Consider the following 15047-nt stretch of genomic DNA (forward strand, 5'->3'; position numbering starts at 1 on the left):
AAAGATAAAGCTAACCCATTATGTTGAATCCAAAAATTAGTTAAACAAATTCAAATAAATTTCACATTAGAGCACAATCCACTTGCACTGACATCAGCAACTATGTCTATTAATCACTTTTGACGTTTTCAACTTGTAATGAATTCTTCATCAGCTTCTGTGTCATGTTTCGCAACAATGGGCCCTACAATTCTAAAGCCCATTTTACTTAACCCACCGTTTTTTATGGTCAAACCAGATTCACTTTTTTTAGATTATAAGAACATGATTCTAGAATATAATTGGATCATGATTATGATCACAATTAGACCAACTTTCTTGTTTAATTGGGCACACCATTTACCTTGTACCTTAAGAATATTTTACGAGTTAGTTTTTAGAAAGTAATAAAAGGTATAAAAAAGTTTAAAAGTATATTTATAAGATGACTTATAAGTCTTATATTTCCATTAATTTTCTAAACATACTCCAAAATATTTAACTTGTAAAAGTTGCTTTTTCTTCCTTCATTTTGAATAATATTTTTGGTAATGCCAAACGTATTTACTCACCAATTTTAAAGTACATGGCTGCCCTCCCACAAATTAAAATATTGACATTTTGGTTATCTTAAAGATCTAGTGACATCTTATACTACTAGATGAACATCTTATTAGTAGCTGGCCAAATTTTCAATCACTAAGTATAAAAATATGTTAGGATTAATATTATGGGCACATCAAGACTCTCCCTATTGAATATCTAACTTGGTGACAAGGACTAGAATTCTCTACATATCCTTAAGATTGAACAATTCACTATTGATAGAATATAAATATTCTGAAATTAAATCTATAGCAGTGTCAATAAGAAATACTTGTGAGCTCGTTAACTCTATTTTACTAAATACTTTTTATATTATAGATAATAAATCACTTTTACGTAAATATGTACACATATATTCCGAAATTTGTAAGATCATCTTGGAATTAAAAAATATTCAAAGTATAAGGTGATTAGGTTGAAGCATAGTTTTATTATGTGTTTAGAGTGTGTCATATAAGTCCCGACAAAACATCATTGAGAAATACATCTTTGGTCATGATTACTTTTAAAATACGATTTAATATATATACACTCATAGTGTAAGTGTTTTTATACTACAGTAAATCATCCATCAGTGATTTATTAACCACTGTTAGCTCTTAAATAAAAGTAACATAAATCAACAGTGAATAATATGCTGACAGTATAAAAAAATTGACACCGTCAATGCACATATTTTAAACTCATTAAAATATTGTGACTTCTCTCTATCATGGATAGTGATTATTTTGGAACATAATACCACAATGGATAATTGGAAGTATTAAATTGCTAGAGGGTATAAAATACTAAGTTAAAATTTTTAAATGCTACAAAATTTCTAGATCAAGTAAGCTTAATTAAGCAAATAATGCATATTGTTTTTTATTTTATTTTAAAGATACTGTATTTTAATGCCGCATCTCGTTTTGTGAATAAATTACTGTTGAATATATAGTATAATATAATCAAGTCAAAATCACTTATACATCATTTTTATTTTCCTTTCCTAAGTAAGGATTTTTAGAGTGAAGAGAAAGTTGTAAAAAAAAATAACATGAGAGGGTTTCCTCTTTCTTTCCATGTTATCCAACCAAATTAAACAAGGAAAAATAAGTTTATTTTCCATGTCTTCCTTCCTTTATTATGTGCATCAGATATAAATACTAAATAGAAACACTCATAAGCACTTGGGAGATTAAGTGGAGGAGGCCTCTTTTTGTGTGGGAATCGGCTTTGAATAGAAATTTGTATGCAATTATTAGCCCGATTTCTTGTGTTGTTGGTAAAGAGGATCATCTGATATGGAAGTTAACCTCTTCTGGCGTTTATAAAGTTAAATCTTCTTATGATGTGTTGTTAAATGCTCCTCAGCATCCTCTAGGTAATATTTTTAATTTTGTTTGGATTAAATGTGTTCCTTCTAAAGTGTGCTGCTTCATCTGGAAAGTGATTAGAGGAAAAGTGGCTACCAAGTGTGATCTTCAGAAGAGATCTCTCCCTCTTTCTAATGATGATTTGAGTTGCGTGTTTTGTAAAAGCTATCCGGAATCTTTAAATCATTTGTTTTTATCTTGTGTTTTTGCTGAGAATATTTGGAAGAGTGTTTGTTCTTGGCTGGGAAGCAGATGTCTTTGCCGGATAATTGCACTGATTTTTTCCAGCTTCATATGAACTTGTATAAGTGTAAAAAAGGGACGGATCTGTGGTCCATGATATAGTTTGCTTCTATGTAGTCTATTTGGATAATGAGAAACGATGTTATCTTCTCTTACAAGGATTTTAGTGTGGTTCATATTTTGGATTTAATTCAGATTAGATCTTGGACTTGGTTGTTGGCCAATAGTAAGTCCAACGATGTTTCATTTTCTAATTGGTGTATGGGCCCGAGGTCTTGTATCCTTCTTTCTTCTTAGTTTTCTCGTTGGTTTGTATTGGGTTAGTACCCCTTGTGCTTCTTAATATATTCTTTGCTTAGCAAAAAAAAAGCACTTAGGCTCATATTTGTGCTAGAGTTTGTAGTATTTTTTCTCTACTAATATCTTGGCAGTCGCCCAATGCTCCCGAGGATGTAAACACAATTGGCCGAACCTCATTACCAAATTATCTTCTTTAGTTTCTTCTATTTATTCTATGTACTTTATTTGATTGTTTGTGGTTAATGTTGCACAATAATCACTTCCGTTGTACCAACAGTTAATACATTGATATTAACCTCTTTAACTTAGCTTGGAGCAACATATTGTTAATCCAACCAATATTTGATTCCATTAACTTAAATTTCTTACTTCCACCATTAAAATATAAAAGAGTACAATTGTTTTTTATACAAAAAAACATAATGGTTTAGGTGATCAAATCACATTATTCAAATGCATTTTTAAAAATTAAAATTTGTGGCTAATGTTATCTCAATATGAATTCGTAGTTAACAATAAGCTGAATAATATTGTGATGTTTACTGAAAAGGAGATATTGGCAACATCATTTATGTGACAAATACTAGACCATAAAAATGGTGACCATGTCCTTTTGTATGGTGAGTCATGAGTGAGTGAGGTCCCCATTTCTGACTCGGGTTTGATTATGACATTCTTGAAAGTGAAAGTATATGTCGGCTTTTTCCGGTTGTCCCACAAATTATGTCACTGCATGTATTATAAATTTATGATTGAATGAAAAATATTTTGAAGTTAAAAAATTAATAATTAATTAATTTTCTGATCAACCATAACTAATAGTGCATGTAGTATGACAACATGTAGGACAATAGATGTGTAGCCTCTTCTAGTTCTAGATCATTTCATGCATGCATTGCATGACATGATAATATTCATGTCCATAGGTTTCAATCATGGATCATGTTTGTCCATGTCATTGTTCCTAAACATAATGTTATTCAGATTCACATACGCCCTACAAGATTAACTAGCGTTGGTTCAAGTGGTATATGCTTGATTTCTCTTAAGTAAAGTCTCGGGTTCGAGTCTTGTAAATAAAAAAAATGTCCGTTGAGAGAGTTAACTTCATCTACCTGTAAATATTTATGGCTCGGACAGAATTACCTCTATGTGGGAAATCAAAAAAGATACGCCTACTTATTTGTATAGACTTATATGTCTGAACAAAAGTTCAGTTAAAGATAAAAATATGTCAAATCAATACTTCAACATTCTAAATACAATTCAACTCACTTTTTATGTTCAGTTTCAACTCTCAATATAGATCGTAGCTGGATAGGTAATATTTGAGGTTTGGTTTTGGAATATAAAGTTTTTGGGTCTTGGATTATAAGGTTTTTTTTTGTATTTATTAGCATATCAAATAACATGCATGCAGAGTTTTTAGTAATTTTTAATGGGTCAACCTTGCCTAGAGTCTGGATATAAGAAGTTTTATAGTGCTGGAATGATCCTTGCATGCTTTCACCTTTATGCCTATGAACCAGCTTGTTAATTGTTATTATCATTGTGTGGCTATTATGAGTAACTAGTGTCATTATCAAGAAGATGTTAATTTAGTTGTATAAGATTTAATTAGATTTTTACGAGATGACAAAAAATATAATAATTCAATTCATGTTAACGACACTTATTGGAAGAGACAATCACACTCTCGAAATGGATTAGTTACTCAACTGTAAAGTGGGGAATATTTTATAGTACAATAAAATAACTAGTTCTAACCTCTAACCTCAAATCAAATCACATTAACTTTATTTGCACTATAATTATTAATTTTTAAGATTCATCTCAATCTTCATTAACTCTCACTAAAATAATTTATCCTCACATATGCTACATGACAACCGTAATTTTAACTTTCATATTCTAGTAGTGTAAGACCCAACTATATTCTCAATATGATTAAAAGGTAAATGATTCAATTCCTATTAGCGACACTTGTTGGGAGAGACAACCAAACAACCACAAACCCCAAATGAATTAGCTTCTTACCCAAAAGAGTGAAGAGATACACTTGGTAGTATAAAAAACTAGCAACGTCATCATGAGTCATGACATCATTTTTCTTATACAAAATGCTAGACCCTTATCTGGTAATTTTATGGGCCGGAAAGCCCAAAATAGGAAGGGTATAGCATTCATTCTCCCACACATGCTTTGACGCAGGGTATGGTGAGGGTCAAAGTCCACTCCCTATACTTATGAATTTCTTGGATCACAACTACCTTCTAACATTTTTTGGGGTCAACTATTGAGCAATAAAACTAATAGTCGCAACACATTTTCTATTCCAAAATATATTTTATTATTAATTTTAAAACTTTAAATATATATTTTTTAATTAATCAGAGGAAATAATACATGAAATGACACATTTTTTTAGTATAGTAAATGTTGATCCTTAACAAAGTAAAGAGAGAAAACGATCAACTTAAATATAATAATTACATTTTTGCCTATATTGTTTTATTAAACTCGCACATTGCATTTAAAATAATATTAAAATAGGAATATTATATTAACAAGTGACTGGTGGACATTATTTTATCAAAAAATATATATACTATGTCTTCAAAAATAAATATTTTGATATATCAAATAATTGTGTATTAAATTTTTTAATCTTGATGTCCTTATTTAATAATTTGAGATAATTTATTAACACACCCCTATGGATAATAAGGGAATGTGGATATAAACACGTTGGAAATTCTATTGCCGACAAATATAGAATATACGTACATATATAGTACGAATTGAACACCGTCAAGAAAATATATGATTTTTGAACAAGTAATCATTAGTATCTTCTTTCTTTTGTTTGAACCAAATAACTAAAAAGGAATAATATATATCAAGTCATTAGTTGGCAGTTAGATACTGTATGAATGATTAGATGATAATTTATGAAAAATATAAAACTTTATCTTATAGCTAATCTTTAACTCTAACGAATATATACAAAGGATAAAATATACTATAATGGAATAAATATAGTGATTAAAATTATGATATGAATCGTATTTATTATTCTTTTATGAATTTTCTTCTTCTAAAAACTGAAAATTAGGATATATATCATAATTTTAATAGTTAGATAATATAACTTATCTTATAATAAGGAATTTTTTATTTCTAGGTAACATATTAGACCAAAGATCAAATATTCAATTCATGTGAGCGACAATTGTTGGTAAAGACAATAACATACCAAAAAATATTTATATGGGTAAAAGCACGAGGATGAGGATCACATATCATCATTATTGTCTCACTTTGTCTCTCACTCAATTAGAAAGTCTCATTTAATTAAATTTTTTTTTATACAAACAAAAATTAATAATTTTTATATTATTTTATGTAGTTTACAAAATTTTCTTGGAAAAAATGATCTTTGTTCAAAGCAAAAGACACATCACTTTTACAAGTCATACCTAGTGTCCCAAATTTATACCACTCTATATAACATTTATTTTTCAATTGTCAGGAAAGTAAAACATGAATTAAATATATTAATTTTATATTTTGTGATGGAGAATGAATAGTAAATGTGTTCCCATTATATATTTGAAGAAAAAAAAAATTATTTGTTAGACTTAAACAATTTATACTTATTTGTAAATAACATACTTATTAATATAATCTTTTTGCCAAGTCATGAAAGATAGCAAATTAGCCTAAAAGTATATAGTACACATTGATTGCAAAAGAATATATTTCACAATTAGTAGAAGGTAGCTACACATACATATCTTATTATATAATATAATATAATAGTGATAGATACAGCAAATTAGTGCTATATATGTTTTGGAACCAAGTACCGCGTACAAGATTAATTAGATAGAAGAAATTGACGCGTCAAATGTTGCATTAAATTAAATCATATAGTAACACGGAATTAATGAATATATATATATATATATATGCCCCCACCTTAAGGAAAAAAATAAAAGAAACTTCGTGTCTCTTTCCTATTTTCAATTCCATTAAGTTACAATCTCTATATAAATTAAAATCAACATTCCACAATATAAATAAAAAACATTAGTACTCAAAGTTCAAATCATAACCTATAGTTTTTTTTCAAGTTTCTTCTCACCAAACCAAATACACTACTACTACATACTATTGTCATTTTCCATCAAGAATATTTTATATTTAGCACTAAGATCTTAGTGATGGAGTTTCAAAAGAAGAAGATCCTCAAGTCTTTGATTACAAAGGTACTAAAATCTCTTCAATTCTTATCACACAATGAAGCTTATTCAAGAAGGGTTTATACAATAAGTGACATTGATGATGAAAATGAAGCTACAACAAGGGTTCCAAAAGATGTTAAAGAAGGACATTTTGCAGTTATAGCAATCAAGGGTGAAGAAGCAAAAAGGTTCATTGTTGAGTTAGATTACTTAACTGATCCTGATTTCTTGAAACTTTTGGAGAAATCTAAGGAAGAATTTGGATTTGAACAAAAGGGTGTGATTATTATTCCTTGCAAGCCTCAAGAACTTCAGAAGATTATAGAGAATCGAAAAGTTGATAATGCAACTATGTAATAGTTTCACCTAGATCAGAATTATTCTGCAACTTTCTTACATTGCATTCTTTCACTTACATTTTTATATTTCTTATACAACCTTTCTCTTAATTTTCATAGAGAAAAAAAAACTATAGATGTCAATTTTATGTACAAAATCATTATTGATAAACAAAAGTGATTATACAAATATTCATATAATTTTTTTTTTGTATTTTCCTTTTTTCTGGGTAGACATCATTGCAAATTTTTGCATAGGTAGATGCATGAATACGGATTGTTCTAACTATTTCTAGTATTTATTTTTTTCTTGAACATATAAAATGTATTGTTTATAATTGTGACAGCTTCATTCCATTAATATGACAGATATAAAGGGGGTTTTGCTATATATGGAGGTACATATTAGTTGTATAGATTTTAAAAAAAGCTGCTCTACACTGTGGAAAATGAGTAAAAGTGATTATGGTAATATAATTTAATATGTGTGGAATGATGTTGCAAAGTTTTTATGAATATAATACTTATCATTCATTTAAATTACTATTATTTAAAAATTATTAATTATTAACTTATTATTATTGAATTATATATTATAAAACTTTTAATGTATTCAATGTACAATTTATTTTCTCATAATTATATTATAAGGTTGTGATGTCAAGTGATAAAACTTCAGTATAGCTTGATGGAGGATTTTAGCATTAAATTCTGCTTTAAAAAAGTTGTCACTTAAAAATGGTAAATAAGGTATTTTAGAAATAAGATATGTTACTTTTTGAGAGATTTTTAAAGTATATTGAGTAACTATTTCATATTTGAGTTTGTAATTCAAAATGTTGATCTAGTGGTGTAAGATATTATTAAATACTGATAATGATTAAAATACTAATGATTTGATTCACGAGAACGATACTTATTGGAATGACAATTACGCATATCTGAGATTAATTAAATTCATGAGGACATCATTTAATCATTAGCTTGGAGGAAGATTTCACAACTCTATAATGTTTATAGAAACACTTACATAATGAAATTTCATCTCCATAATGGCATATTATGTATGTTTTTGTGAAATATGAAGGAAATCTATTATAAGTGCTGAAACTTTTGTTTGCTTGCAAAGTAGATACGAAGCAACTTAAACTTGATATGGATATGTTATTCTAAATTGTATCTCAAACTATATATTGAACTAATTAAAATATGTTATGTGAATTAAAAAATTAATTATTTATTAATAGATCTTTATCTATTACCATCTATAGCGTACCTAACTATTTTCATATAGATAATGTAATGGTTTTCATTAAAATCTATTAAATAGCATGCTATATCTATACTATTAATAAAGGGGAAACACAAAATAACCACCCATCATGGTGTAATTTGTGTTTTCCTATTTTGCCCTCAATATCTTTTTATTTTTACCAAAAAACTATACAATATTATTTTCTTATTTTATCCTTATTATCTTCTTATTTTAAAAGTGTATTTAAAAAATTGAATATTAGACCAATTGAAAAAATTCAACAGTAAATTTAGCGCAAAAAATTATATTTGAATTTATAAAATACAAACTATACATTACAAACGATAGGAAACCGGGTTGACAGGCACGATAGTGCATGTCAACACGCTATATATATACACAAAACAAAAAAGAGTTTTGCTCGTGTTATATAACATTATAACTACTACTAATATACTCCTTCAGTCCAAAAAATGGTAAAATTAATAAGTCAAGAGTAATAAGGAACCATACTTTTAATATTTCTCTAAAAAAATATTATTTTGACTTTGATTTGGGACAATCTTTTACCATACTTTTGAGATAAAGAAGTAAATGTTTCAACTTTCAAAACTTCATGATATATATATATTATAATCGTGGAAAACTATAATAAACCACTAAGTTAGGTTTGGTTACTTTTTTCTGTTGGTACAATTTTTCATGTGTTGGAAAACATTTCTGAATCATTCTATTATCATGCATGCCCATTACTCATTAGATATATTCAACCATTTACCCCCACACATCATATAACTCACTTCAAATGATTTAATTTGTAGACTTCATAATCATTATTGGATGTGAATTTTATTTTCTTTACTTTATTTTATTATATATATATAAATATATATTGATAAAATATTTTATCATATATAATTAGTATATATTTAATTTTTGTGCGATATATATAGTTTTTTATTGTATATGGTGATGATAGAATATTGAGAGTGATAACTACGTCCATTCATGCTGATTAATGTATCACATGCAACGGTTTCTTCTTACGCGTAAACAATTTATATATATTCCACTTTTGTTCTCATATTTTGTTCTTATTACCTTCTTATATATTCTCTCTCTCACTCATTTTTAATTTATGGCACTCAAATTCCTCCTACATGTGAAAGTTCGCAGAATATTCCAAATTGGAGAAAATTCCTCATAAATATATACTAATATTTAAAATGGGTTGTAGAATATTTAATTATTCAATAAAAATAGGTGATATCAGTTTTTATTTACTTACTTTAATATCCACAAATTTAGCTCTTAGAATGATAACTTTAGAATTTGAACTTCTATTAGTAATTTGTTAGGACAAGTTGTATTTGTGCTGAGAACATTCATATCATAGTAGGGTTAATTCTTATAATAAAGATTTTTTTTCATACACAATATTCAAACTCTAAGTATTACTTAACATAGTGTTTGTGAGTTAGGTTTTAGAGAGAAAAAAAAAGGAAAATTAAAAGTTTCAAAGTCATCTCACAAATATATTTCATGATTCTGAAGCATTTTATGTATCACCTGAATCAACAAATAGTTGATAATTTGTACTATGATTTGATTATGAAATAAGTTTTCATTGCAAAAAATAAAGTAGGTTATAAAAAAGGTGAGGAAATAATAGAGGGAGAGGATAAGAATGCTTGCTTCGTACAAGTTCCGCGTACTGATGAGTACAAATCTATACTGATCAAAGTTTTGTTTGCATTAAATGGCATGTTGCAAAATTTTATACATAGTTGGTATATTATTTATTAGTCATTTATATTATTTTTATTTTGGAATCAATGACGATTAAATATAAATGATGAATGATATAATAACAATGTAAAAAACTCTTACAAATTTAATGGAATTAGACTCCTCTTGATTACTAAACATGAGTTTTGACTCAATATAATAGTATGAGGGAAAGAGGTACCTCAACCTAATTTTCCACGTAGATAACAATATACTACCAATGACACAATTGATAGTATAAAAGTGTAAACAATGACACTTACAATTCATGAGACATCACATGACAATGCGTTCCCTTCCCTTTTCTTTTTTGGTACTATCAAAGATATTATTTCAGGAATTAATACCTTTTGAAGTATATGACTATCTCTTCCAACAAGTCTCGCTTCCAAATCGAACTATTAATCTTCTGGTCATCTTAAATATCTATTGGGGCCTTACAATACTAAATCAACACCTTCCCTTGAAACTCGACATTTACTTGGGATCGATGTTGACATTATGGGCATGCTCTCATATGTTGAAACTCTCCATTTATATACATACTACAATATGCATTTGCATGTGAAATCTAACATGGGAGAGAACATGTATTCAAACTTCATTTAATTTCAATAATAAAATAGTAGATGGTAGTATTCTAAGAATAGGCAAAAAGAACCTTATACATTAAATGGAAGCTTCATGTGGAAGTAAATTATCAACAATAAAAAAACATTAAGATAAAATACTCAACACATTTACAAGAAAGTGTTGCCCATTATTTATTGAAATTAAATTACTTAGGAGAAGGCAAATTATAATAATATACATCTTCAGCATAAATCATGACAAAAGTAAAAATCATAAGGATTCTTCGTACATGTTTCCCCTATCAAATCTTGCAATTAATCAGGGAATTTGCACCTGATTTAAAAGTTGTTTTCTTTTACAAACATTTAAAAAATGAATTTGGTACTGAAGGATATGACTACTCCTAACTCATGATGAATGATGTTGTTGGATTGAATCAGCTACCCACATATTATTACTTTTTTTTGGGGTAAGGAATTAATCCATTCCGGGATTCGTGGCTGTCCCTCCCAACAAGTGTCGCTCACAAGAATCGAACCCTCGACTTTGGGCTTATGTTAAGGAAGGACACTTTGTTGTTCCTTCTAATAAGGGAGAAGAAGAGGTTTATTGTTAAGTTACACTGGCCTTAAGAATTAAAGAAGATTATAGTTTATAGATGAATGAGAGCACATACGCATCGACCGGTTCTGATCTTCCTATGATACAGAACTAATATGAAGATCATTTATATATTCTTTCATTACTGTGTTATAATCATATATAACAACAATCAAGTCTTTAATAAACGAATTCAAACGAAAATATTATTGCGGTATTTTATCTCTTCAAGTTATTTTCATCCATACACAGCAAATTAGTCAAATTTATACCCCCTACCTCTATGTAAATCATGTATGTAAATATTGGTCAAAGTGGCCTCTTCATAAATGACTAAGGTGACAAAATCATGTCAAAAATTACTTTGGCAATTGGCCACTAAGAAATCTAAAGTATAAGCTACAAAAGGAAACTGCAAAAGATAGTACACTTACCAATTGTGATAGCAAATACAAATTCATGTTCTTTTGTTTATCCAGAGAATGTTTTTCCTTCTCATTTGAGGGACGAAAAGTCCTCATTGTATAAGCTTCACACCCGTTTCTACGGGAAAGACCTTGCCTCGGTGGTTGAAGATCATGAAGTCTACATTGGCAGGTAAAGAAACAATCCTGCAACAAAGGAGACAAACTTTGATGATTGAGATTCAAAAAAGTTTCATACCAAGTGATATTTGCAAGTAGAGTCAGAGTAATTTACAACATTGGGATGTTATATACCTCAATTATAAGCAGAGTACAACCAAAGACAAATATAAAGCCTCTAACATAAAACTCAATCATCCAGCACCAGTTATCAAAACAATCGCGCTCAAGCAACGAGAACAAGATCAACCCGATAGCAGAATTAGTTTCTGAAGTTTCTATTTACCTATTTTTACAGTGTTCTTGAACTTTTAAACCATATCTAGTTTCGGCCCCTCTAACTCTCTATTCCCCTATTCCTCCATTTTTTTGGTCTTATCTTCTATGTAAAGCGTTACGTAAGAGTTAAGACATAATGCGATCAGCAACAGAACTTTGTCAAGATAGTAAAGATCAGAGAAGAACAGTGTTTGACAAGTATACATCATTAGGATTCATAATCATTCACAGGGTGAAGTAATTTTATCAAATCTTTTCTATGAAAAAATGTTATCAATTTGTTAGTTATTTCTTAGAGGTTTCAATAACTTGTTAGCTTAAGCTAAACAACAACTTTATCAAGATGGTAAATAAAGAACAAGCTTTGACAAATATACACCATTAAGATTCACTCCTAGTGTGAAGGAATTAATAACTTGGAGGCTCAAGCAAAAACAAGTCTTTACACACTAGGTGGACTCAGCATATGGATCAAAGTCAAATGATGTCTCATTGAAATCATGTCTACGGACAAACCATTTAAATCTAAATCTTTCTTAATAATTTCGCCTATGATTTTCCCGGATCTCTCTCAACCTATTGGACTATCCTCCATCTTATCTATTCCCCTTAGGGTTTGTTTCGAGTTGGATATCGGAAGATGATAGAGGGAAGGAAAATACTTTGGAGTAATGAAATACACTTACAAGATAGCTCTCAAGCCCTCTGTTTTTTTCAACCCCTCTAAAAACTAACTCGCAAATAGACTCTTAAAGAGAGATTCAACTATCGCTAATAAATTCATTCATAATTCTATAATCCTGTATTGTCTAATATGTCCACCCATCCACACAACATTCTCAAAATAATCATAGGTAACATGCCAAAATGAATTTAACCACAAACATAAAATTCATCAAAAAAAAAACAAAGCATTGAAATTGATAAACAAAAGAATCTACCTGTTATCTTCAGAGTGAGGATGTATGGACAAAAATTTCCCAGGCAGAATCAATGCAGACCAAATACAAAGCACTAATCCAAGTAACAGTTCAATCAAAACCTGCATTCAAGGATGAAGAAAAAAACAACATAAAATTCAAATAAATCAAACCCATTTTTTGTTTTTCAAAATCAAAAGCAAAACTAATTAAAAAAATATTTTTTTTTACATTGAATGGAGGCCCTGAAAACTCTTCTTCCGTTATCTTCAACAAACCCCTATCTGCAACAAAAATATAGATAGAAAAGCACACAAATATGAAACAAAGGTTTGTGAAAATTGAAGTAAATGAGAAAAAGAATGAATTTTGGAATTATTATTACATTGTATGGTTGAATAAGCGGCGTGAAAGAAAATCAAAATTCCGAGAAGTCCCATAGTAAAAACTAAACCCATAATTGAGTTCAGTGGGAATTAGATTTTCTGTTATCGATGATTGTCTTCGACGGTAACAACCTTAGGATTTCCGAAATGAGTGAATCAAACTCTGAATAGTGTACGATGAAGTGTGAGTGTTAATCTCAAAATTATGTCTTCTTATAAAAGTTTGAATTAGAAGGGAAAATTATTTGTTTTTATTTTGAAAATTGATATTTTCATTTTATATTAAGAAATGATTGAATTGATTTTTTAATACTTAATTTTGCATTCCATTAATATTTTTAGGCTAATATACAGTGATGTTAAAATCGAACCGGTTATCAAACCGGTCAGCATACTGATATAGTGATTTAATTCGGTGGTTCAATAATTAAACAGCATGTCGATTAAACTTGACATACCTACTTATATTTATATATATGTATAAGCCTATAACACAAAAAAATTCAAATAAGTAGATACTCAAATTTATAATTCATATTCATAATCTACTCAAAATTCACATAAACAAACAACTTTAAGTCTTTAACAATTTCAAAGTCTAAATTACAAAACATATATCAATCAAAAAATATCACTAAACAACCGTAAAATATAAATAAATGACACAAGTTCACAACTCACTCTACAAAACAAATAAAATTGGAGTTTTAACATTTAACATCAAGGAGTTAAAGTTGTCTTACATCGAGATTATATTTTTGCACTAAATCCTATCTCTAGACAATACTCCAAGATTACACAAATGTCACTGAGATTACACACGAATATTATGAGCCAAAATGTATAATCTAAGTATGTCTTGGAAGCATATGTCTTGAAGTGTTGAAGAATGGTTGGAAAGATGAGTCAGTTTTTAAGTTTTTAAAAAAAATATATGTGTAACCGATTCACCAGTTTTGATATTTGGCCGGTTCAATATATGTACCGCACTGGTTAGGGGTTTGATTCGCCGATTTTCTGGTCGAACAGCCGATACGGTACGGTTTTTACATCATTGCTAATATATATAAAAGGATAAATTAAACATGAAAATACAGAATAAACTAATAATAACTTTCATATATTCATCATAAAACAAAACAATTGTGAATTATAGTGATAACACTTGACCTCACTCAACTTGGTCCATTCATGGGTATATTCTCCCATCTATAACTATGTAATTTTTTATCATATTCCTATTTTTGTGTAGTTAATTTTGAAATTCTCACCCATTTTTTTTATATGTATCTCAATTCTTATTGTACATTAGCATTCAAGTTAGCTTTAAGCTAAAATATTAGAATTCTTAATTAGATTTGATTATCAATATCAAATTATAAAAAATTAAGCTAATTATTTATATAAGGTAAGATAACACAATCATAATCTAAATCTATCCTGAAAACATGTCAAATATAATTTACAAAACTCAAATATAATACATTTAACTTCAGATCATAATAATTTAATAAAATAAAACAATTTTATACCTTACCCAAGTCAAATCCCCATCTCACACCCCATTATTTTCATTGATTTTCCTTGTTAAACA

The 15047-nt window shown here is 28.6% G+C and overlaps 2 protein-coding genes across 2 annotated transcripts; one reads left to right on the top strand and one right to left on the bottom strand.

Moving 5' to 3' along the window:
• Positions 6588-7121, top strand: LOC109347232 (auxin-induced protein 6B-like). The gene has a single exon (XM_019586940.1). It carries the CDS (start codon positions 6710-6712, stop codon positions 7085-7087), a length of 378 nt encoding a protein of 125 aa, XP_019442485.1. The 5' UTR covers positions 6588-6709; the 3' UTR covers positions 7088-7121.
• On the bottom strand, positions 11621-13672 carry LOC109347233 (membrane magnesium transporter-like). Its single transcript, XM_019586941.1, has 4 exons — positions 13453-13672; positions 13299-13351; positions 13089-13189; positions 11621-11895 (listed from the first exon to the last, which is right to left on the bottom strand). The coding sequence occupies exons 1-4, from the start codon at positions 13523-13525 to the stop codon at positions 11802-11804; spliced, it is 321 nt and encodes a 106-aa protein (XP_019442486.1). The 5' UTR covers positions 13526-13672; the 3' UTR covers positions 11621-11801.

Source organism: Lupinus angustifolius, chromosome LG05, assembly GCF_001865875.1.
Source record: "Lupinus angustifolius cultivar Tanjil chromosome LG05, LupAngTanjil_v1.0, whole genome shotgun sequence".
NCBI lineage: Eukaryota > Viridiplantae > Streptophyta > Magnoliopsida > Fabales > Fabaceae > Lupinus > Lupinus angustifolius.